The sequence below is a fragment of the Gouania willdenowi genome, chromosome 12, assembly GCF_900634775.1.
Source record: "Gouania willdenowi chromosome 12, fGouWil2.1, whole genome shotgun sequence".
Taxonomy (NCBI): domain Eukaryota; kingdom Metazoa; phylum Chordata; class Actinopteri; order Blenniiformes; family Gobiesocidae; genus Gouania; species Gouania willdenowi.
The window spans coordinates 14,565,561-14,591,713 of NC_041055.1; the positions used below are offsets into that span (position 1 = coordinate 14,565,561).

Here is a 26,153-nt window from a genome sequence, read left to right on the forward strand (position 1 = left end):
TGTTTGTTTTTGGTTGATAATATCTGTGTGTTTTAGTGTGAGTTCAGGTATTTATCTTCAGGAAGTAAATTACAGAAGCTGGAATTGAAAGTAAGATCGGTAAAAGGGTGAAACCCAGAGTGGCTCTACACACCTGAGCTCCCAGACGGCTGGCTCTGATTGGTCGAAGGGCTTCACGGTTTACTGCCATTTACTGCTTTAACTGATTCACCATCCAGGTCCAAAGATCACTGCTGTGCTCTGTTTGTTCAGCTCTGAGCTGTTTGGTGCTGGACACTCTTCCTGTTTGAGTCTGAAAGCCTTCACAGCTCCAACACTTCACCTGTCGTCAATGCTGTCTGTCATCTAGCACAAGGCCCCACCTGAACCCCTTTTCTTCCCTGATGGGACAGGGTTACTGCTGTCAGTGAGCCGATGAAGGCCAGGATTCACCTGATCTGAAGCCGAAGCTCACCTGTAGCCATTTCCGTCTCTAATCTACTCACCTTACCTCTGCTTTGTGTGCACGTCTAGAAGGACACAGGAAATCCTATTGTTTGTTTCAAGGTATGTGGCAGATTTTTTTACTCTAAAATTTGTAAAAGTAGTTTCACTTCTTTAGTAGAAAACATTGCAGCCATGACATCATCTTTGAGCTAAAACTCTTCCTGTCCACCTTACAGCAGATTGAAGCTAAATTAGACATTTTTAAGGAAGACTTTTGGCTCTGTGCCATACTGTTCATTCACTATGTGATCACCTCAATACTGTCTAAAGTTCTTTGTGTAGTTTGCATAAATATATTTTAGCTTGATGAAACTGTACATGAATCCAGTATCTGTTCTTAATGTGGTAATCATCTTGTATGAACACATCTGGAATTTTCCTTGTCCTAATCAGTGCGGTTATCGATTATCTTCCACTGATTTCTCTGGTACAAAGGGTTAAGAAGGGAGTGGCTGATGCCATTACAGCCGTGATGCTCAGTATCAAGATATCGTAGATGTTTTTCTACATGTATCGTTTTATTTTTTTATTACATGCACTTTGTATACTTTACTTGCTCTCTTTGACAAAAGCTTATGTCATTAAAATAAGCTACGGTGATATACATTCCTTTAGCCTCATTCAAGCAGCCAAAGTTGAAAAAGTTCTGTTTCCTCCCTCCCTTGCTATTCCACATTTTGTAAAAAGTCAGCTCCAATTGGGCAAGTTGGATTTGGATCACTCTTATCTAGGGATGTAAGGATTCACTCAATTCCCGATACGATTCGATTCACAATACTGGGTTCACGATGCGATTTTCTCACGATTTATTTTACAAAATGGGACTGTACATAAATGACTGAAAAATATTCCGTTATTTTTTTTGGGGGGGGGGAAATACTATTTTCCTTTTATTTTTCATTGTCAAAAGAATCCCATGATAAACTATTCAAAACAATGCAATTTAACTAAAAAAAATCTTGAATGAAATAAATAAAGGAATAATACAAATGAAGGTTCTATAGTAAACAATACAAAACTGCATAATAGTTCTTTTTCTTTTTAAAAGTGCAACTGAAAATGTATTTTGTGCCTTAACAATTGGACTTAAAAAAAACTGTATTTAGGTCAGATATTTGTTTGGACCAGCAGAGGGCGCTGGTAACCCAGTGGTCGGTTGGCATGCAGATATTCTTGCAGTGAAGAAGAGATGCTACGCTAGCAGACAAAGCTAATAGAAAAACGTGACTTTTACAGATATTCACGTAATATTGCAGATATTCTTTCAGTGCCAAAGGGAGGAGGAATCATTTATGAATATGTTTAAAAGTAGAAGGCGGCCAGAAATAAAGTCGTAGCAGATTCCTCCTGCCCCGCGAACACTTCTGGATAGCGCCCTCTGCTGTTTAAAAAAAGTACTGCGATTAAATTTTCACAGCATCGATGTGAACTGTGATACCAATGAATCAATTTTTAACTGCCTTACGATTAATCGTTACATCCCTACTTTTGACATAATCTGACGTGTTTGTGATCCAATGCAACATAGCGGTAGGATAAAACAATGAACTATCGTCTTCAATAGACTATTTCTGTGGTCAGAAGAGGTGAGGAAGACAAGAAAGCATCATAGAAGTTCTGGTGAGTGTTTGAAACAGCTGACAGATGACAGTTTACTTTCCTGCAGCGCGAGCGCTCACAATCAGTTTCACTTTTAGTAGCCGTTATACCGCCTTGTATCACTTTTGACATGATCTGACGTGTTTGTGACCCAATGCGACGCAACGGTAGGATAAAACAATGGACTATCACCTTAAATGGACTATTTATGTGCTCAGAGGAGTTGAGGAGGTGAAGGAAGTGACTGTTAAAGGTCCAGTGTGATGCTATTTTTCACCCATCTCCATTTCAGTTAGGTCCTGAATTGGAAACCAGACCATATATATATATATATATATATATAGTATTATTCTATATTTCATAACACAACATCCAAGAAAAAAATGTTGCATTTGAAAAAAAAAAAAAGTCTAAATAGTACAATCTATATCTATGCAACATGCTCTATGTGACATATTTGGTAAAAAATTAATAAAAAGAAGTTCTGGTTCGTCGCTTTGATAAGACATGTGGACTTGACGTTAAGTTATGATTCTGGAGAAATCATAATTAAGATTACGACACAAACCAGACTTAATGTTAAGTCCACATGCTAATGCTAGCTTAAATGTAACCTTGCTAGCTTTGTCCAGGTAGGGGATGTGGAGAAGCTGGGCTAAAAATGGGGACAGTGACGTCTTACTTTGGACAGCTTTGTGGACAAGAGAAGAAGAAAGGTGAGATTGCGATTTCAAAAATGATTTTAAAGTGTTACTAAATTATTACAGTTAGCATTTACAAGCACACTTTTTCTCTCATTTCTTTCCTAGAGGAGGAGAGACTCCTGCGAGCTAATGACAGGCCTTTTAACTTTTCCTACCACTACGCTGTAAGTTGTCACATTTTCTTATCACAGTTCACATGTAGGTGTCACAAAGTTAAATTAATAATGAAATAATGCAAGTTTTTATTTCAGAGACAATGGTTTTTATTTGAAAGTGTCCATGTTTTGCTTGTATATTTCTCTTTGTTAGCATCCATCTTTGGATTTCAGTATTGTCACAGTCACCCCAGCATTGAGAGCAGCTACATTATTTCCTCAGCACTTTGGGCAAACTTGACACTACAGCAGTGATGTCCAAACTATGGATCGTGGGCCAAATTTTGCCAGCTATCAATTCCTAATTGGCCCGCAGAGAAGAAAAAATAGAACAATTATTGCCTCAAACATAAAACGTGTAGGCACGATTTTCACCACATTTCATGGATCAGGTGATTCCAAAAATGAAGTCGCAATGAATCAAATTCGATAATGTCTAGAAAGTTTTGACAAACAGACAAACTGTCCAAGTATGACTATTTTTCCTTACAATATGCTGAAACCAGGGGTGGACTGGGCATTGTCCCGGTGGGCCGTTGATTCAATGTTGGTCAGTCTGGTCCGCTACATTTTTTTTTTTTTTTTGAAGAGCGAGTGGAGGCAGACATGGTAACAGGTAGCCAAAAATGGTCAATAGTGGGGGGAGTGAAAGAATGAAGTGAAACTCTCTGTGACAGAGGCTTGTTGGATATTTAACACTTGCCAAATACACAAAGTGCAGTGGGACAAAACAACTTCATCTAGTTATTCCTGCACACAGTCTAAGGAGGTGTGTGCTGTGAACATTCTGGTTCGGCACAGAGGCTCACAAACTGTTAACAGTTCACACTGCAACACAGACAAAAAGAGAACCAAAAGAGATTGTTGATTAAATAAATCAAGTAATAATTCTGAATAAGATGTTTTATTGTGTGCTTACAGATTATTAGTCTTTTTTTGTATTATTAAATATTATTCCTCAATAGGTTAGGTAAAATTCAGACACATGTTTTGGGACTACACTGTATATGAAATAATATTATTGTGTTTTTTAAGTGGCTTTATGTTAAGGGTCTGAAGGAGTAAAGTGTGAATAGTGTGGGAACCACTGGTCTGTTTTATTATATCTATTTTGAATTAATGTTCTTAAATCAATGAATGTGATTTTGTTTTAGAACAATGCCATCAAGACCTCAAAATACAACATCTTCACTTTCCTGCCCCTCAACCTCTTCGAGCAGTTCAGGAGACTCGCCAACGCCTACTTCCTGTTTCTCTTTTGCCTTCAGGTCAGTTCTTGTGACTCCTGTTTGGCCCCTGACGGCTTCACACACAGAAACCATGGAAACCAGCTTTTTGTGCTCACAAATAACATATATTAACATATAATACCTGCTCCCAAATGTCACTAAGCAAAGACTCATTTCAAGATTCACAAAAAACATTTGATCATTTTTTTTAGTTGAATGTCTTTATACAGACTTTGTGTGTAATATTTTGTTTTATATTTCAATGATTTATAAAATATTATATATGAATGGATACTATTTGGAAACTTGGAACAAATGGTATTTCATATTGTATATTATTAGGTATAAACAGTACTGATATATCCTACTCAAGTAGAAGTACTGTTACTTGATTGAAATTGTACTCAAGTACAAGTAAGTTATACACAAAATACTCAAGTACAAGTACAAGTAAGTTATACATAAAATACTCAAGTACAAGTAAAAAAGTAGCTCAAATAAATAGTATTCAAAGTAAAAGTTGCTAGTTACTTTCACCCACCATGTTTATTTTGGTAATAAATCTCATGTATAAACTTAAAAAGGAAGAGACCTTACACAATACAAATCTTACACAATTGGAATCTAATTTATTTCCCACAAAGGCATCTATATAAAATAAAAGGTTTGTCAAAATGTACAATTCTTTTTAAAATAAAATAACACCAAAAAATTCAATTCAAAATAATTTAAAAAAATGATGAGGCTCCAAGTATAGCTACATTTATGAACTCTAAAACAGAGAAAATGACCTCCATTCTATGACGTTTTGGTGCCGTGCATTACGTTTAATCTGGATAGTTGGTTTTTTATGTGATCCAATTGATTGTTTTCTGGTCATTTCATTTTTTTGTAGTTTCACAATGTCTGTTGTCGATTTTTTTTAAAACAAAAAATATAATTTACTCAGTAACAGTTATTTTAAAATGTACTTGAGTACAAGTGAAATTATTTCTTTAGAAATATACTTAAAAAGGTACAAGTACACATAAAAGCAACTTAATTACTTGTAATTCATTACTTTCACATGTAAACAGTTCTGAAAATCATCATTTAGGTATCACGCAAAACACTGCAGTAGTAAACTTTTATTATATTATCTTTTTTTTAGCAATTATTTTAATGCATGTCAGTATTTTTGTTGATTTATAACATGAATTATCTAAATTTAAATATCTAATTCCAAATTGTGTATTTGTGTACACTCATGTATTGACAGCTTATTCCACAAATCTCCTCGCTGTCCTGGTTCACCACAATGGTTCCTCTCATTCTGGTGCTTGCTATAACGGCAGTTAAAGATGCCAGCGATGACATAGTAAGTCTGTTCTAAAAAAAAAAAAAAAAAGAATGTGTATGACCATATAATAATTTTAATAATTTAAAACAAAATATTCTGTTTAATATTAAGATAAATGTTGACACATTTTCTGATGTATCCGATAGAACAGACACAATAGTGACAAGCAGGTAAACAACCGTAAGGTGGAAGTGCTCCTAGATGGAGAGTGAGTATTTGATCATACATTATACAGACGGAATGGAAAATAAAAAATGTTGAATCCATTTTTGCAAACTCTACTTTTTGAATAGGCTGAGAAATGAGAAATGGATGACGGTTCAAGTCGGGGACATCATCAAACTGGAGAATAACCAGTTTGTCACAGTGAGTGTGGGAAGATGTTATAGAAAGATACAAATAAATAAATGATCATTCCAGTCCAAATCTATTTATCTTAACTCTGCTTTGTGTCCTGAATGTACTGTATTTGTCTTTTAGGCAGACCTTCTGTTGCTATCCAGCAGTGAGCCTCTCAATCTGGTCTATGTGGAAACTGCTGAGCTGGATGGGTGAGTGATGCTGGTATCTGGTGTTGTCACTTCCATGACACGTGTTCTCTGGTCTTCCTCAGTGAAACCAACCTGAAGGTCAAACAGGCTCTGACTGAAACCGGAGAGATGGGAGACAACATCCAATCACTGGCCAGCTTTAAGGGTGAGACAATGGGTTGGGGTCAATTACATTTTTCAATTACAATTAGGTCTTCAACTATCCATGTTCAATTATATTTCAATTTCAATTATGGTGACCAGCATTATTACAACTAAAATTACAATTATGTCACTAAAGTACAATTATTCACAATTACTTGTCCTTTAATAAATAACCCAATAAACATATAATTCCTCTTGTGTTAGCTTTCTGTTAGCATCTCTTATTGAAACGGGGCAGTTTTGACCCATATCTTAAACCAATGATTCTCAACTGGTGGGTCGGGACACAAAAGTGGGTCGCGGACCTGTACTGGGTGGGTCACGAGGAGCTGGCCAAAAATAAATAAATACTTAATGTCTCTCATGTTGGATTTGTCTTTTATTTTGAAAGAAACTTTTCTTTTGACATGCATGCTGTGAAATGCATGTTGTACAGGAAAATATATAGATTTATGTTTTAAAAAGATTATATATGTGTATTTTCAGCAGCTATTTTTGAAAAACTAAATTTAGTTTTAGTTGTTTTAATTATCATGGCAAAATGTGGGTCCCAGGGTGAGACCAGTTGAGAACCCCTGTCTTAAACCATCTGAAAAATACACTAAAAATATTATGTATCATCTAATTTGTTTTTCATCTCTTGATTTCCTTGTTAGACATCCTAATCAATGATCCTAATCAATCAATATTTGTATTAATGTTTTTGGTGTGGGTGTCCCAGTCTTTTTTCTGTCAGTATATTTTAGTGTAGCCATTGAACTGTAACAAGGTTCCACAGGTTTGTGTTGAATTAATTTGTAATTGTAAATTTTATAGAATTTCCATTCCAATTCCAATTCCAATTCCAGTCAATTATCTGAACTCAATTACGATTACATTGAATTGAATGTTACAATTATAATTACGTCATAATTGTAATTAATTATCAATTATGCAATTACAATTAAGATTCACCCCCACTTTGGCAGGCAGACACACACACACACGAGGACGGACTCACAAGTGAAATAAAATATTCATTTAATTCAAAAGATGCAGGAAGGGAAAAGGAAAAACAGTTATAGGAATATTAAGTTTATTATAGAAATGTATTTTCAAAGTTGTAGCATGGATAATTTAAATAAATCTATCGGGAAAAAAAAAGGATGAGATAAATTTAATATATGTTTTAAACCAATTCTACTCTAATGATTTAATTCACCAGCTCTGTCTGCCATCAACTCAACCTGGTATTCTACCCCTATTTCTCTGTAAACCTCACCCCTACCGCAGCTGCTTTTCCACTGAGCCCAGTACAGTTCACTACCCAGTACTACAGACCCAGAAAGGACTGTAACCATAGGAAGACAAGGGGGTTTTAGCCAGGTTCTTTGTAGGGAAATTGTGCCAAATATGTCAAATCCAACTCACAAAAGCATCTAATCAGTCATCAAAGTGATTGTGCTCAAATAAAGAAAACATAAAAACAGAATCAGAATCAGAATCAGAATCAACTTTATTGGCCAAGGGTGTATGAATACACACGAGGAATTTCTTTTGGTGACCTGTGCTCTCTCAGGTAGTGTAACATTAAATAATAACAATCAACTAGAATAAATAAAATAAATAAAAATAAATAAAAAAAGAAGTATAAACATAAATATAAGAGTAGTTAGACTAATATGTGCAAACTAAATAAAAATAACAAGATAATAATAATAGTAATAATAATAATAATAATAATAATGAAATAAAATAAAAATACAATAATAATAATAATAAGATAATAGTGCAGTAGTGCATTGATGAGTAGTGCAGGTGAACATTTAAATGAAAAAAAATTATGTCCATGAACATTTCGCAGTGACAGGTTGTTCCAGGGTTGTTATGTTTAGTTCCAGGTTATTTCACAAAAACAATGAGTGTAGCACAAGGTTAACTTTTTGGATTACCAATGTGTGGATGTTTAAAGTCTGCTTTGGAAAACATTTCTTAAATACATGTTTTTATGAAGTTTATATTGATTATTATACAACTATACAGCTGGATTCTGGTGTCCTACCTGTTTATAATGTTGTGGGAGTAGAAGCTCATTCTAAACCATTCAGTCTCATTCTTCGTCTTTGTCAACAGAAGGATGTGTGCAGTATTTTATGACTTTGTTGGCCTTTTCAGAGTACATTTGATGTAAATTGAAGGTAGAAAAGAAAAGTGAGTCCTGGATGTATGTTCAGCATAGTCCACCATGTGCTGAGCCTTGCATTTGTAACCTGTGCTTCTGCCACCCAACACTGTTCTCATCCATAGCCTCAATATAGAAGGATTTCAGGGACAAACTTCTATCACAGTGGGGGCCACGAAAATGTGTTTGTTTAATTGAAGGGCCACATTATAAACATTCAACCAATATGTGCATTAACACGGGAAAAAAAAAAGTAGTTTTTTAGAGTAATGTTGAATGTTTTTCTGTTGTACAGTGTTTGTTGTTGTCGTGCTTATTATGAGGGTTTCTGTGCATTTTTGTTATCTTTTTGTGTATTTGTCCTGTAGCATATATGTTTTTTGTAGTCATATTTTGTATTTGGGTTGTCATTTTGCATTTTTGGAGTAATGTTTGTGTATTTGTGTTGCTGTTGTGCTTGTTAGCACTGTGGGTTTGCATAGTCATTTTTGTGTTTTTATTGTCTTTTTGTTTACTTTTGTTGTCATTTTCTGTCATTTTTATATTTTTTGAGTCATTTTGTATATTTTTGTTGTTGTTTTGAGCATATTTGCCATATTTGTGAGTATCACTGTTGTCCTTTTGTTCATTTTTGTAGTAATTTTGTGTGTTTTTGGAGTATGTTCTGTGTTTTTTACTGTATTTTCCCACAATGTTGCATTTCTTTGTATTTTTAATGTATTGCTTTCGTTTTGTGTATTTTTCTGTCTTTTTGTACGTTTACTTTGGGTGGCACATAAACTTAGACAGAGGGCCATATGTGGTCCCTGGGCCACCAGTTGCCCATGTTTGCTCTAGCCTACAGTATACAGTAGGTAGCACAGCTGAAGTCTGGCCTCCCTAATCAGACCCATGCCACTAGTGACCCTGCTGAGGTCATCAATGATGTGAAATAAGGTGTTATGTGTCATCAGAAAGCCATGAGGCTACCATGACCATCTCCTGTTAGGCTAATTAAAACAGCTTGGGCCCTTTGGCCAGTTGATAAAATCAAGTATGTTTGAAGGTAGAAATGATTAGGAACCGTAAATGTTGCCTTAATCTTACCCTGAAACCTGGCGACACTAATAATACTAATGTTTGTCTCTAAGGTGAAGTCCGATGTGAGCCTCCAAACAACCGTCTGGACAAGTTCAAAGGAGCGCTGACAGTGAACCAAAACACGTTCTCATTGGACAACGATAAACTGCTGCTCAGAGGATGCACCCTCAGGAACACAGAGTGGTGTTTTGGATTGGTCATCTTTGGAGGTAATGTTGCCCTGAACTAATATTAAATGTAATGAAAGGATGTAAATACACAAAATTGTGATGGTAAATTGTTTTTTTAAAGTATGTTTACCTAGATATGCTGTTCTTTTAAATAAACACCACACTTTTAGGAACAAAACTGATATTTAGGAGTTTATAAACTTTAAAATGGCGTCCAATCCATTGAGTTTTTAAATTAATATACAGTAGCATTATTAGGAATTGGAAACTTGATAGTAACTTGACAATAGTCCCCTATAAATGTAGGATGAGTCTACCATTTATTATTCATGAATAATAAACAATAAATAATAAAGGTTCTGACTTAAAACAAATACCTTAATTGAGTAAAACCTTTTCACATTTGTATGCTGGACATTGTTGATTAGCTTTGGTAATGAACTGGCTTCTGCTCCCACCAATTACCCCCTATAAGACTAACACAAATAAAGAAAATCTTCAATGTTTCATCTTTTTGATTGAATAAGTGATTGGGCAACATCAAAGAAGAGATTTGATAATTATCTATAATTAATACATGAAAGAGCCCAAAAAAGTCCTTTTTTATTCATTGCATTGTCACTAAAAAGTATCACAACAAATTCAGTAACTTTAACAATATTTGCTCTGTGTAAGAGCTAAATTTGTGAAGTCTTGCATTTTATTATGCAATCTAAGAATAAAATACATGAAAAGATTTGAGTGATTACACAGTTAAAATGGCTTGGTGTCAGTTTAGTGCATGTTTCCACTTAAAACAAGGTGAGATCAGGTAGATTTCCTTGTTGCAGACGTTATTCGACATTTTTGTAGGTATCAAAAAAGCTGATTCCACTCCTCAGACCAGTTTAACTTTTCCAGGTCCGGACACCAAGCTGATGCAGAACAGTGGAAAAACTACGTTCAAACGAACAAGCATAGATCACCTGATGAATGTCCTCGTACTGAGTGTAAGCTTGAGACACAAATACACACATGAACACATACTGAATATTCCAAACATGTGATTATGGCTTCCTTGTGATAGATCTTTGGTTTCCTGGCATCCATGTGTTCCGCTCTGGCCATCGGCAACGCTGTCTGGGAGGTGAAGGATGGATCCACGTTCACCGTGTTTCTTCCTCGGGAAAAGGGCGCCAACGCTGCTCTGACGTCCTTCCTCACTTTCTGGTCCTACGTCATCGTCCTCAACACAGTAGTGCCTATTTCGCTCTATGTCAGGTCAGTTCACATATAGACAGATACAAGAAAAAAGATTTATTTGGTCAAATTTTCACATCGCTTATTGTTTTTGGTTGGTCAGTGTGGAGATCATCCGTCTCGGTAACAGCTTCTTCATCAACTGGGACAGGAAAATGTATTATCCTAAAAACGACACTCCAGCCCAGGCAAGGACCACCACACTGAATGAGGAGCTTGGTCAGATTAAATACATTTTTAGTGACAAAACGGGCACGCTGACGCAGAATATCATGGCTTTTAACAAGTGTTCCATCAATGGAAAAGCCTATGGTAAGTACTTCTGTGTAGATAACTGGACATGGAATCCCTTGGATGAGTTTGGAGCATGTTTCTGTGTTTTGTAGGGGAGCTGTTTGACATGTCTGGACATAGAGTGGAAATAACAGAGGTGAGAAAAGAAATTAAGCTCACGTATGAAGAGGGGTCATCTCCTGATCAAGAGCTTGGGAGTTCAATCCCAGGGCTATACACACAGACAGGCTATGTGTCAAAGTGTCCTTGAGCAAGACAATGAACCCTAAGTTACTCCCAATAGTTGACTAGCACCTTGCACGGCAGCTCAGTCCCATTGGTGTGTGAGCTGATATTGTAAAGCACTTTCAGAGTAACTCAGTGGGGTTAAGGCCCTATATAAATCAAGTCCATTTAGCATCTAATCTTAACCTTTTACAGTTAAATTAGATCTTATTTTCTATTTGTACAGGTCTGCTTGTCTTGACAATTGAATTAAACTCAGCTGTTCCAAAACTACATCATGCATGATTAATGATAATTTAATAGTTAAAAATAAAGATAAGAACAATATTTCTTTTAAAGCAAAAAGATAGTGGACGTACATGACTGGGAAACTAGTCATTATTTTATACTTTTCTTTTATGCTGCTGTTCTGTACACATTGTTGTAATTCTCTTTACATTGTCAATAAACACTGTTGCTTTCCAGCTCTGTTCATCTATGTGACGAATATAAAGCTTGTATCTTTTCTTTTCTTCAGAAAACACAGAGAGTAGACTTCTCTTGGAACCAGCTAGCAGATCCTAAATTCATCTTTCATGACTTCAGTCTGGTAGAAACTGTACGAGAAGGAAACCAAGAGGCTAATGCCTTCTTTCGATTGCTAGCGCTATGTCACACTGTCATGCCTGAGGAGAAGAAAGAAGGTGAAGTTACTAAAAGAGACATCGTTCATTTTACCACATGTTGCTGGCGGTTCCTGTCCTGATGTTTTAATATAGTAATGACTTTGTTTCTTTGTCCCATTGCTAGGAGAGCTGTTCTATCAGGCTCAGTCTCCTGATGAGGGCGCTCTTGTAACTGCTGCCAGAAACTTTGGCTTTGTGTTCCGCTCACGCACTCCAGAGACCATCACTGTGGTGGAGATGGGTCAGCACGTCACTTATGAACTTCTGGCTGTATTAGACTTCAACAATGTACGAAAGAGGATGTCAGTCATTGGTAAGGGACATAAATGACAACATCTTTCAAGTAATTAAATGCTTAAATAAAGCATTCAATTTAATGGAGCTGCATTTTCTGTTTTTTCCACATGTGTATATCAGTGATGCGCTCATAATGATTTTCTCCAAGTAATCTAATAACCTCTTGGTCCCTGACCAGGGAATCGTTCATGGACAATTTGATACCAGGGTGCAGAGAAAGGTTACAGTTTTTAAAAATGATGTGCATTTTATTTCCAGGTTTTATCATTTTTTTTTTAAATTACGGTTCTCACTTTCTCTTCCGTTATTCCTCTTTTCCCTTTGGCTGTTCTATTCAGTGGTTGCCACAGCAAACCCTCTGTCTCCATCTAATCCTATCCTCTGCATCCTCTTCACACACATTAACTGACTTCATGTCCTCTCTCACCATGCCTGACAGTTCCATCCTCATCATTCTTCTACCGATATGTTCACTGTACAGGTCCAAACCATCTCAGTCTGGCCTCTTGCATAACTATTTAAATACCGTAATTCTGTGCAGTGACTGTTTCATATTCCTTACAACCACTGTCATTTATTTTCCTTTTTTTCAGTTGACGGATAAAAAACACTTACAGACGCTTACCCTCCTTTGTGAGACTTTGCGTTGCAAGTAATGCATATGTTAACTGTACTGTCCACTCCCTATAGAACAGTGAAGGAAACCAATACCAGCAACGTGAATTTTTGTTTTACCATCAACATGTTTTGGTTGGCTTAGCCCTAGTAGGGTTGATTTAACAGGGTCTACTGTATTTATCGGTTACTTTATCAGCTCAAATAATTGTATCACGTTGATCAAAAAGTTAAGAAATAGGATATTTTTGACTGACGAGTTACTGTACCAATAATTATTGCGCCTCCATACATGCTGTATTGAGCCAAGGTTAAGTTGTTGGTTTTAAAATCTACAACCCAAAGTGTAATAAAAGACCGAAGATGAGCTCCACACAACGTGACATTGCAGGCTTCTTACATTTGCATTTGACCTTTCAGTGCGTGGCCCTGATGGCAAGATAACCCTGTACTGCAAAGGAGCAGACACCATCCTATATGAGCGTTTGGAGTCCTCCTGTGCCAAACTAATGAACATAACCACCAGACACCTCAATGTAAGATCAAATATTTGCACTGAATCTGTAAGGTCTCAGATTTGTGTCTAAAACACTTATTTAACCAAAAGGAGTATGCTGGGGACGGTCTGCGCACGCTTGTTCTTGCCTACAAAGACTTGGATGAAAGGTACATGAAGGAGTGGAAGCAGCGCCACCATCTGGCCAGCATTGCCATGGACGGACGAGAAGAGCAACTTGATGAACTTTATGAAGAAATTGAGAAGGACCTGGTGGTACGTATTATAACAGCACTGACACCATGGGTTTAGAGCATCAAACATTTTACTCGCCTCTTAATGAGACAGGAACATCATAATCAGACAGGGGGGCTTCTGAAGTTTAATCAGCCTCCTTTGTGTGGTTTCCAGCTGTTGGGAGCGACAGCTGTGGAAGACAAGTTACAGGACGGCGTTCCACAAACCATCGAACAACTGGCTAAAGCTGACATTAAGATATGGGTGCTGACTGGGGACAAACAAGGTGAGTGTCACTCTATATCTATATCTGGCCTTAGAAGAGCTTTAGGTCAGACGTAATTTCAATGCCATTTTTTGTGATGTGCAACAAATTCTTTGCATGGCTACATTGGTTATCTAACAGAGACGGCTGAAAACATTGGCTATTCCTGCAACATGCTCAGAGAAGAGATGAAGGAGATTTTTGTTGTAGCAGCAAACACAGCTGAAGGCGTCAAAGAGGAGTTACGGTGAGTCTCAAAGTGAAGAAGCTAAAGTGGTTTATGTCGCGGCCCCTCAAGCCATTGATACTCATCCTAGAGGGGGTCGTAACAGTGGTGAATAATGTAAAGCAGGGGTGTCAAACTCATTTTAGTTCAGAGGCCAAATACAAAGTATTTTGATCTTAAGTGGGACGCAGATTTTAGGCGGGAAAACGAAGAATTTCAATATTAATGTTGCCAAGTTTGCATTTTACATGACGTATAAATCATACATAAAGTATTAGGGATGGAACGATTCACTCAACTCCCGATACGATTCGATTCACGATACTGGGTTCACGATACGATTCTCTCACAATTTATTTTACAAAATGAGACTGTAAACAAATGATGGCTGAAAAATATTCATTTTTTTTCTTCGGAAATTAAAATAAAAATACTGTACTATTTTCTTTTATCTTTCATTGTCAAAAGAATCCCTTGATGAACTATGCAAAACAATGCAATTTACTTAAAAATAAATCCTGAATGAAATAATAAAAGAAATAGTACAAATGAAGAAGAAACCTATTCATTTAAATTCTGGCTCTACAGTAAACTATGCAAAACTGCCTAATAGTTCCTTTTCTTTTTAAAAGCGTAACTGAAAATGTATTTTGTGCCTTAACAATTGGACTTTAAAACAAATCCCATATCCCTTTACAATTACCTTAGATTTCACATGTTCTTTCTTTCTCACGTCTTTCATTTTGTCTTGGGGAAACCAAAATGCTTCCACACTTCTGATCTAAAATTTAAAATTCTAAATAGATAGCACCCTCTGCTGTAAAAAAAAAAGTAATGTCGATGTGAACCGTGACACCTTTGAATCGATTTTTAACTGCTTCACGATTAATCTTTACATTCCTATAAAGTATGTAAGGCGTCAAAAATATCCAGGCAATAAGTGGCGTATCAGTCCCTGCAGGATTTTTGCTTGTGACCAATTTGGGAAAATTATGTGAAATAATTTCAGGAAAATGTAGTTCAATGAATAAATTTGAGATTTAAAATGGCTGCAGTCATGTAGAAAAAAGCACGGGAAAATTACGATCCTCCAAATATTTTGGCGTTTCATTGAATTTGTGTATTTAAAAACGGCTGAGATATCTGCAAGTGAATTATTTGGTAATTTAGACAATCATTCATGTTTCACTTTCTACTGCGGGCTGAATTGATTTGGCCCCGAGCCTTGAGTTTAATCACATGTGATGTAAAGGAGCCAAAAGACACAAAATATTTTAAATATGTAGGGGATTAAATTATTGGTGTGTCTTGAATTTTTAATGAATTAATCTCATGGCCATCCTTTTCAACTTCATTCAAAATTATTGGATGTTATTAATTCAGAATAATTTCAGTACACTGTTGTCAACAAAATAGTCATACATTACAGATACAGTCACAGCATATCCTATATTTCTTTGCATTTAGTAATCCGAGCCTATTTCTGGTCAGGAGAAAAATTATTTAGTCGATTAAAACTACGGCAAAAATAACAACTACTCATCAAATCTAAGAAACACACACAAACTTGAGGATGTTAGCTGGGTACAAGATGCTCATTTTGTTTATCAATCACAAGGCTCACGCATTATTGTTGAGAAGGAAAAAAAAAACATTACATTACACTGCATTTAGCAATTTATCCAGCAAGCAAAAGCATTAACCCTGCTATGTGATCAACATGAGATCCATCAACATATCACGTTATTTTCCTGATGTTAGGCCTGGACTCCATGAGAGCAGATGAACAAAGTAAAATGTTCAAGGAAATACTGTAAATAATGTGTTACGGATCATCACGCTTGTTTCGCCCCCGTGTGAGTGGATGTAAATCTAAATGTATTGATTAATTATCAGTTAACATTAATATTTGTGAATGTAGGATTGTAAACAGTTTGCAGAGCAATTTTAGCCCATATGGACAAATAATGTGTTAATATAAAACATGACATAACCTGTATTTGAAAAGACTTTCAAAGACATGTTCACAGCTGTTTATCGGCAGTGAAGAAATTCATGGAAAGATTCCTAATCAATTCAACTGCTGAATGGTTGATTTTTAAGCATCTAAACACTAACAACATCTTATAATCCCATTTTTTTGTTAGAACTTACATTTTTTAAAGTATATTACATGTACATCTAAAAAAAAAATTGAATATCATTAAAAACATCAAAATTGCTTGGTATTTGTTCTGGTTTTAGTTCAATTTAACTTATTGTGTTATATTGGTATATATTGTCCTAAATAGACCAAAAGCCCCTGAATTGATTAAATCATGGCAAACTTTGTGATATCAGCAAATATTGTACTGGTGTAATTAAGTTTCATTTCCTTCAGATGAGTCAGAGGACTCAGCTTTGAAGCCCCCTAGTGGCTCATTGAGCCCAATGCAACTTTATTGTCCACCTATAGTCAGAAAAGCCTGTGCAATCTAATAATGAAATGCAATATGAGTTACCTATATTGATCACTTTGGAATATCTACCACAATCAAAAGATCTTGACCCCTTTGGACACACAGGCTTGGAGAAGAAGTACACATGCTTTTTTTTCAGCTTGAGAGTTTAGAAAACTGTGCTGTTGGTTGGTAACATGTCAGTTAACCTACAGTCTTCTTTGACTTAGGATTGCAAGGAGGAAAATGAGTCCGAGTGCAGCAGAGGAACCGTCTGTCGTCACGAGCCGTGCTGGCCTGTTTTGGATGGAGAAGAAAGAGACTGTGCAGGATGAGACAGTGGAGGGAGACTATGGACTGATTATAAATGGACACAGTCTGGTGAGTGTCTTTGTTATTACATAACGGCTGAATCACCATCTCCACAATACACTTGGAAAACAAGCTTGTTTTTAAAAGGATACTCCACCCAAATTACATGGACAATTCAACTGAAAGACCATGTTAAACTTTACTAGTAGAAATGAGAAGAGATTTCAAAACTGCATACGCTACATAAGCACTTCAAATGAACGCTTGTGAAGGTGGACATGTTTGACAAACTGTGAAGTATAGGATTACTGAAGGAATTGTTCAATTGATGCAACTCCATCTGGTTTTTATCATGACAGAGACATCCAATGATCCAATCATAGGGTGTCTTTTATTTTCAGCTGGAAGGCGTGCATGGATCTGTAGTCATATAGGTCTATAGGTCTTTCAACCACTGGGAAATTATTCAATTTCACCTAAACTAAAAAACGTTTTTTTTAAAAAATAATAATAATAATAATTATTGTCTGCAAATATGCCATGGTCTGAAGACACAGGGGACACTAACTTCTGCTCCCGGGCTGACGCTGTCCTCAGCTTCAGGGTTAACTCCTTTACTTCACAGCAATGATATTTATACAAATCTTGTGAAAATACATATTAAAAACGCCATGTGATCTTTGCTCATTATAAACACACCATGCGTACTTTGCTGCGCTTTAGGACTATTCTTACTCTGAGGAGGTTGTGTGAAACACCGTGATAAAAAAACAAAATGGAAAAAAAAGTTCTCATCATTCATGTTCATTGTCTAAAACACAACAGTATTTACCTGAATAAAGTTCCATTGTAGTTCTAATCATATTTAATGTTTTGTTTCTTTAGTCTTACTTTTATCCCTCCCACAACGTGTATCAAGGATGCAAAATATAAAAGATGATAAAAAATGTCCTACATTTGGTTCCAACTTCCTATTAAACAGAAGAAATATGAAAGGCCAGAAAAACTTTTTTTGTGTTTATTTGATTCCTAATCAAGACACTTTGATAAGAATGACTATATATTGCAATGGTCTGGGGCCATGTCCAGGGTGGACCCCTGCCTAACGTCCAACGAGAGCTGGAGACAGACACCAGCAGACCCTTGACCCTGAAAAAAGTAAGAAGCTGGTCAGTTAGTTTTAAAGTCCAATTTCTTGTTTCCTGGTACAACGTCAAAACACAAACGCTGTAATCTTTTTGGTCTTCTTAAGAATGATGTCTTAATATCCAAGGAACTCGATGACATTTAACTAGACCTATCATCTAAAGTAAGGATACACTGATCGATCGGCCGATCCTTGCATATGAAACCGATCTTTTCCGCCGATCTTTTCTACCGCCGCAAAGGTCTTAAAGTCGGTCATAAAGTCAGTCACTGTCCTCTTCTGCTGTGAGATGACTGACAGACCCGCCTACCAGGTCATGTGTGCATGTGCGTGCTGCGCATGCCTCTACTACACAGGATAACAACAACAGTCACTCGGAGCATGGTTAGCTTAGCATGTCGGCAGTATTACACAAAAAAAGAAAGCAAAGGATCGCAAATTGTAATCCCTGTAACATGGAAATAAGTCCTGGTGGAGCTGCAAACAAACGCTACCTCATTCACCATTTAAGACTCCACTACACCGCTGAGTATGCAGCATTTGAAGCTAGCAATCAAGCTAATGCTAAAGCTAGCGGAGCAAAGAACCAGTGGCCCGGTGTGAACGCTTATCTGTGAAAAGAGCAAAGCAACTACAAGGAAAATGATGGAGGTCACGGTTTTGGAAAAGATGCCACTAATGAACAAGTGACTACAATATGACTGAAAACAACTAACCTGTGCCATGTTCATTCTGTCATTACCCGTTGACTTATGAAAATATATGTAAAAAATGTGTTAAAGATATTTTGCGGAAATGTGGTATCGGTCTCCAAGGCAGAAATGCTGAGTTAGCTGCCAAAGCTAATGCTGCATGCAACAGTGACCCAGGTTACATGAATCAACTGATCAGTGCTGTCTCACTTATGGGCCTGTTTAGTGTCCATCTTGTGCTTAAAATTTGTAAATTGTATTGTACTGTAAAATAATAGCTTAATAAAAATAATCATGGACCTGGTTAGTGAATGGTGTACCTCGAATGTGTACCTTTTCAAAGGGAGAACTCATACAGTAATAAACCTTTCCACACTCGGTTGTACCATCAATAATAATAATAACATAATTTATTTATAAGTGCTTTTCAAAAACCCAAAGACACTTTACAGTTGATAAAACAATTAAACACAAGTCCAATAAATGAAGGTACATGTAAATACAGAAAACACAAAACGATCATAAGTTAAAAGCTTATGAGAAGGAGTATGGAAGCAATGGAGGTCTATCTCTTTGATACTGCTTCTCCCATTGGTTTTCAAAAGTGATCGGATCAGCCCAAAGCTGAGGCCCACCCGAGTCAGAATATGTGCGTCGTTCCCAGGTAGAGTCCGAATTACGCCCACTGAAGGTCTAGGAATTCAGTGTTTTTGTCCACCAGGGGTCACCTGTGTGGAAACAAGGGGATTGCCCTTGCTTCCTTACTGCTGCTGAGCTGCTCCCATTGGTTTTGAAAAGTGCTCGAATGGGCCATTAGTTGTATCAGCCCTGGTCCCCCCTCAGAGTCTGAATATGTTTAATATGAATAATATAAACACTATTAAAATGCTAAAGATCCCTGGACTTAAATGATAAATGCTGTTAGGTTGGAAATATCAACAGACCCACTGAGCTTGTTGACGTTTTTATCCCTATGACCCCTCAGGTCGTGCATGCGCAGTTCCAGAGTGTGAAAAGGCTTATTGACAAACTCTTTGAGGACACAAAGACAAAACAGAATCAATAGACACCTGTAATGTCTACTTCCTGTCTTCCTCAGGCCTATGCCCTTGACAAGAGTTTACAGATGGAGCTGCTGAGGACGGCATGCATGTGTCAGACTGTCATCTGCTGCAGGGTCACCCCTCTGCAGAAAGCTCAGGTGGTGCAACTGGTCAAGAAGTACAAGCAGGCCATCACTCTGGCCATCGGTGACGGAGCAAATGACGTCAGCATGATCAAGGGTCAGATGTGTTTCCAGTCTGACACTGCACAAAGCTCTAGCTGATAGATTATAGTATGTACACAATTGTTCTTCCTTGTTTTTGATTGGGTTCTCCAGCTGCTCATATCGGTGTCGGCATCAGCGGCCAAGAGGGCATGCAGGCAGTCCTCTCCAGTGACTTCTCCTTCGGCCAGTTTCGTTACCTCCAGCGCCTCCTACTGGTGCATGGCAGGTGGTCTTACCTTCGCATGTGCAAGTTCCTGCAGTATTTTTTCTACAAGAACTTTACCTTCACCTTTGTTCATTTCTGGTATGCCTTCTTCTGCGGCTTCTCTGCCCAGGTGAGGAATCGATACAAGCAGAACATATCAGTTATAATATATAATATGACTATGTTAATAATGTTAATTAATATGATAGTATAGTAAAAACATAAAACTGATATTTAAAGCTGCTGGAGACAATTTTTTTTTATCAGATCCCATAGGCCAAATATGTCAATAAATCAATGATTATTTGCTCGGAAAAAAAGATGTAACAGGTTTAAGTTGCTGTTTGAAAGTTTGTTTTGATCTCCACTGTAAACACTTGGTTTATTGGAATTCCCGGAATGTTTCAAGCATTGCATTGTGGGAGGTCGAGTCCCAGAGACGGATGTGGAGTGTTTTACTTCATTCTACTGTGATTTGTCTCCAGCGGCTTTAAATAAAAAATACTTGATACGACTACTAATAATAATTATTTTCAACATTTTATATTTCATAATAAATAAAAAGAAATGTAATTTCCACCTGTTTGGAACTGATTTCCCTTTTTACCTAAATGTTCATGTTACATAAGCATGATTTAAAAGGAAAATGTACATTATTTCTTGGGTGTAATGATGTCCGTTCCTTCCTACAGACTGTGTATGATGAATGGTTCATCACCCTCTACAATCTGGTATATACAGCTCTTCCTGTTTTGGGCTTGAGCATCTTTGATCAGGTACATGCCAAAAGGAGAAAGATTTATAGTGAAAGTGAAGATTAATAAAGATTTTATATAGAGATGAATAAATATAGGTTATATAATAATACATAAATTAGTTTTACAATGTTTCGTTTTGTTTCAGCTCATCTGTTGCTTTGTTTTGGTTACCTCGTTCCAGGGTTGGGGTCAATTACATTTTTCAGTTACAATTACGTTTTAAATTATCCATGTTCAATAGCAATTCAATTACGATTACAGTGACCAGCATTTTTTCCAATTACAATTAAATTACAATTATTTTTTTATCTTCAGAAAGACAATTACAATTACAATTAATCACAATTACTGAGCCTGAAATAGATAACCTAATAAAAGTTAACCTTCCTCTTGTGTTAGCTTTCTATTAGCATCTCTTATGATCACAGGTCCTAAATCAGCTGTAAAATACACTAAAAATAAATATCTATCATCTAATTTCTTTCCTATCCATTGGTTTCCTTGTTGGGCTTCATAATAAATGAAAATATAGGTTTTAATAATTTTGGTGTGTCAGTATACCCCTTTCTTTTAAATGGTAAATGTGGGAAAGCTTGATATGAAACATATTTCAATAATTGTTAACTACCTATGTGTAGAACTGTACATAGAACTATAACATGGTTCCCCAGTTTAGCGTTCAATTATAATTGACAATTTTTTTACACAATTGTCATGGAAATTACAATTACAAGTAAATTATCTAAACTCAATTGCAATTGAATTATGACTACGACAGCAACAGATTTTTAAAATTACAATTATGATTATAATTATGCCATAATTGTAATTATTTATCATTTACGCAATTACATTTATAATTGACCCCAACCCTGCCTCGTTCCTATGTGTCTGTGTAGGATGTAAATGACCGCTGGAGCTTCCAGTATCCTCAGCTCTACGCTCCAGGCCAGCTCAACCAGTATTTCAATAAGAAAGCCTTTGTGCGCTGCATGATGCACAGCTGCTACAGCTCCATCATCCTCTTCTTCATCCCGTGGGCCGCCATGTACGACACAGTCAGAGATGACGGCAAAGACATCGCAGACTACCAGTCCTTTGCTTTGCTGGCACAGACGTGTCTCATCATCGTGGTTAGCGCACAGGTAAGGGAAGGGGCTCACCAACACAACAGCCAAGTCCAACCATTTATTGGAATCAATCACTTCAAACTTTTATCCACGTGTAAAGAAAGATGTACCTTGAAAGTAGATACAAATGACCTGGAATAAGTCTGTATTTTCTAGCTGTGTCTTGACACCCATTACTGGACGGCAGTGAACCAGTTCTTTGTGTGGGGAAGTTTGGCAGCATATTTTGCTGTCACATTCACCATGTACAGCAATGGCATGTTTCTCATTTTCACTTCAATTTTTCCATTTATTGGTGAGTAACAACAAAATAATATTCTATAATATGTTCTAATGTGGATTGATTTGAATTGTATCTTTGGTTTCCTAAACCCTTTTTTTTCTTGCACATTGCTTAAAGGTTAACACTGTATTTATGTGCGCACTTTGTGGATTTTAGGCACAGCAAGAAATTCTTTGAACCAGCCTAATGTGTGGCTGACTATATTACTGGCTTCCCTCCTCTGTATTCTGCCTGTCGTGGCTTTCCGCTTCATTGTCATTCAGCTACGTCCCACAATCAACGACAAGGTGAGAGAAAACATGAGAAAGAATCAAAGGTTAACATTCTCCTGAGATGAGAACTTGTAAGAATCGTGAATACACCTGATCTTGCAAATATATCAGCTTGTCTTGTGAACATTGTGATGCCACTTTGTGTCTTTGAAAGTGAGAGTTCGTTCCTATTTAAAGAGTAACTAAACCCCAAAACCACTTTTTTCTGCTGAATACAAATGTATTTAGCATATTTTGTGTTAAAATGTCAGAGTGACTGCTATGGGTTTTGCTATTTGCTGACAACAAGATCATGTGACATTTTGCGACCATCTTGCATCAGAAACGCGCACTGTTAGCCCCACCCCTTTTATAAAAACTAGCACCTGTGGGCTCTACAATCTGTGGTGAGTAGGTTGGATTGGGAGAGGAGTGAATAGAGAGGTATAATGAGTAATGAGTAGCAAGTTAACATTGCATAGATTGTTCATTGGAGATTTTATAGTATAGACTGGGCGTTTCTTAACTGCTGCAGGAGCCCCGCCCATAATCAAGGCTTTTTTAAATTTCCCCCTAGTGGCAGGTCAGCAGAACGCAGCTTTCTCTTGACCTGTCACCCCGTCAGGCAGGAAGACACACATAGCAATGAGAAGTACATGCACGTTCACGCACATGCAGAGACAGACGGGAATACACACACGGTGTGTCTGTACATACATACACACATAGCTTGATGAACCCTCTGATTAGAATAGAATCTGCTCTTTAGAGAAGCACAGAGTCAAAAACATTACAGCAGCGGAGCTCAACTGCTTTGCACGGAGCATTAGACTTCCACATTAAAACTGTCAATCAATACTCACCGAGGACTGTGATTGGAGCAAAGCCTCCTCTCTTCTCTCAGCTTTTATAGGAGAGGCGGGGCCAACAGTGAATGTTGGTGACGCATGATGGTTACAATATTCTGTCTCAGCCAGTAGCAAAATTCAATTGTAATAGCTGGCGTTCAACCCTCAGAGGGCAGTCACTCTGACATTTTAGAATTAAAAACGCTAAATTTCAGTACTTTTACTAAAATGTTAATAGTTGGACTAGAAAAATCAACAGCACTACTTAATACACAAATACATATGTATTCAGCAGAAAAAAAGGGGTTTAGGGGTTTAGCTCTCTTTGAGATCCTAAATCTGGGGTTCATGAACACAAACGATAAGAACATAATCGGGACACAGCAGGTGCCCTTTTCTTGCAACTCATCTTTAGTCAAGATACTAAAATGAACTCAATGTAAACATTCCACAAGCATTATCCTTTATAATAGTGGTTGGGTTAACAACTTATATTACAAGTCGAATTGAATTGGCTTTCTGTTTTAAAGGTGAGGCATAAAGTTCGAAAGGAGACCCTTCCAGCGCCTGCTCCGCGACGACCACCTGTTCGTCGAATCAGCACGCGACGGTCTGGATACGCCTTCTCCCACTCTCAGGGCTACGGAGACTTGGTGACATCACGAAAGTTTCTGCTGAAACGACCCCTAAAGAGTCGAGCTGCTCTATTTGTTCAAAGCGACTCTCCCCTGGCTCATAACCAGCCACAGCTTTACCGCTCGATCACAGAAGAGCAGGAGAAGTCATGAAACTCTTCAGGAAGTGATTGATTTAATCTTCTCTGGTGTGTAACTCATGCCCATGTGAGGATATGTGAACAGTATCAGGATCGTACTGAGTCATTATTTGGTAATCTTTTAATGTTGACACTGTAGAAGCTTTTAATACATCAAGGGTTTTGCATATCTACATGTGTTTTTGTTCCCTTCTAGTTAATATAGTAAGGATGTTTTTACAATGGTTTTCACTTTCTTTAAAAAATAACTGAAAATGTTTAGTTTGCGTACTTAATATGGACTTGCTAAAACATGCAAAAGAATGGATGTTCTCTACATCAGATTTTTAGTGTTTGATAGTGTTTTCAGAAAGTTTTGATTTCAAAAAATTGCCTCGAAAAACCCTGGTGCCTTCACCCAAAAAATGCAATTTGTGTAACAACACAATTTTTAGTTTTTTTGTATTTTACCAACTTTACAGACAAATTCACTGATGATTGTCATTGTTCTGTTGACATGTGATGTTTACATTATTATTAAAATAATTGTCTTATGGAAGTTGCTAATCTAAGATCTGTTTTTTTAACATACAAGGCACCATTTTAACAACAGAAAATGCAAACATCAGCGTAATGAGTGCAGATTAGCCCTGAACATGATGTTTTGAGGACAGGTTATTATAATTTCCTATGAGTACGAGTGTACTGGTAAATTACTACAGATAAACTGTCCTATAAAGGGATTTTTGTTGTAAATATTTTCCAAATTAATCTGAAAAGTATATTCTCAAACAATAATGTGGTTGAAACCTGCATTCACAATTGAACACTAGTGTTTCCAGTGATCAATGCTGTGCTTTCATTGGTCCATAGGGTTGAAATGGGACCGTTGAAGAGCATCGCTTAACGAGAACAACACTTTATATTTTAATATTTACAAATAGTGATCTGCGATGTTAGAGCATGATGACCTGGCTGGTTTAAAGAATTAGAATGCGATTCAACTATGGAAATGAACACAAAAAATGTATGTGAACTTTGCACAAAAAGGAAGGAAATTTGTGTTTAGATCATTTATTTGTTGTTTGTAACAATGCTTCTTGACGCTTAATTTGTAAAGGAGCTAAAAAATATTATCTGAAACCAAAATGCTCAGCTTTGAGAATACACAGTACAGAAGTGAATAAAATAAGCTTGTCACCACTTTTATGAAATGGTATATCATGTTAGATCATATACAAACTGTTGCTTTCTGCTTCTTCCTCCTTCCTGTTTCTTCATGACTGTGCAGCACAGTCAGCATGGTTGACTTCAGTAAAGGTCAGTACATATGGATTAGGGAATGAGCTCAGCCATGGTGTATAAATAGCTCCCCTGTGTGTTACACTGACTGTCTTTCATTACCAGACAAGTCAAGTTAATAGAAAAGATGTTTAAGGATTAGTGCAGCTAAACTTTTTAGTTGTGCACTAAAAAGATCACCAAAGGAGACACATATTTCAAAAGTGTCAATATATCTGACACTTTGTAACAATAATACATTACAGCTACACTGTAGATGTATATTTCCCTTTGTAGTTTAGAAAAAAAAAAAAAGAAATGAATTGATGTCAAACATTGTGACAAATATAAAGAGATCGTATCATTGTCTTTCACTGGGATGCTCTTTGATAAGGGATAAAGTTCACATGTGAAACAGCAGCTCTGACACAGGAGACACAAATCTGAGCTTCAATCCAAGGAGAATTTCACACATAGCACTCCAACAACTAGTGCTGTGTTTGGACTGCCAGGCAACGAGTTGTTGTGGAGTGACCTGAAAATAAGCCTGGGCCATCAGGGACACACACACACACACACACACAGTTTTTGGTTTTTGTTCATTTAC

The 26,153-nt window shown here is 36.9% G+C and overlaps 1 protein-coding gene across 3 annotated transcripts; it reads left to right on the plus strand.

Annotated features, from left to right (window-relative positions):
- The first annotated feature begins 236 nt into the window (after positions 1–236).
- On the plus strand, positions 237–24,824 carry atp8b5b (ATPase phospholipid transporting 8B5b). Of its 3 annotated transcripts, XM_028463658.1 has the most exons (29): positions 237–546; positions 2,051–2,106; positions 2,718–2,801; positions 2,895–2,953; positions 4,099–4,212; positions 5,432–5,530; positions 5,659–5,720; positions 5,806–5,878; positions 5,993–6,063; positions 6,126–6,208; positions 9,499–9,657; positions 10,519–10,607; positions 10,685–10,878; positions 10,961–11,169; positions 11,244–11,287; positions 11,894–12,059; positions 12,166–12,354; positions 13,374–13,489; positions 13,561–13,725; positions 13,861–13,972; positions 14,093–14,198; positions 16,846–16,996; positions 19,866–20,049; positions 20,148–20,371; positions 20,934–21,017; positions 21,899–22,144; positions 22,286–22,424; positions 22,569–22,699; positions 24,042–24,824. In XM_028463658.1, the coding sequence occupies exons 3-29, from the start codon at positions 2,747–2,749 to the stop codon at positions 24,297–24,299; spliced, it is 3,582 nt and encodes a 1,193-aa protein (XP_028319459.1). In that variant the 5' UTR covers positions 237–546; positions 2,051–2,106; positions 2,718–2,746; the 3' UTR covers positions 24,300–24,824. The 3 variants fall into 3 exon arrangements, with proteins under 3 accessions (XP_028319459.1, XP_028319458.1, XP_028319457.1); XM_028463657.1 differs by lacking the exon at positions 2,051–2,106 and having other exon boundaries at positions 2,708–2,801; XM_028463656.1 differs by lacking the exon at positions 2,051–2,106.
- The last annotated feature ends 1,329 nt before the right edge of the window (positions 24,825–26,153 follow it).

What these genes read in the sequence shown, in the direction of transcription:
- atp8b5b (XM_028463658.1), top strand. Translation starts at nt 2,747, where the DNA reads ATGGGGACAGTGACGTCTTACTTTGGACAGCTTTGTGGACAAGAGAAG. An exon ending in TGGATTGGTCATCTTTGGAG is followed by an intron (nt 9,658 to 10,518) that starts GTAATGTTGCCC and finishes TAACTTTTCCAG; the next exon opens with GTCCGGACACCAAGCTGATG. An exon ending in GGCGTCAAAGAGGAGTTACG is followed by an intron (nt 14,199 to 16,845) that starts GTGAGTCTCAAA and finishes TCTTTGACTTAG; the next exon opens with GATTGCAAGGAGGAAAATGA.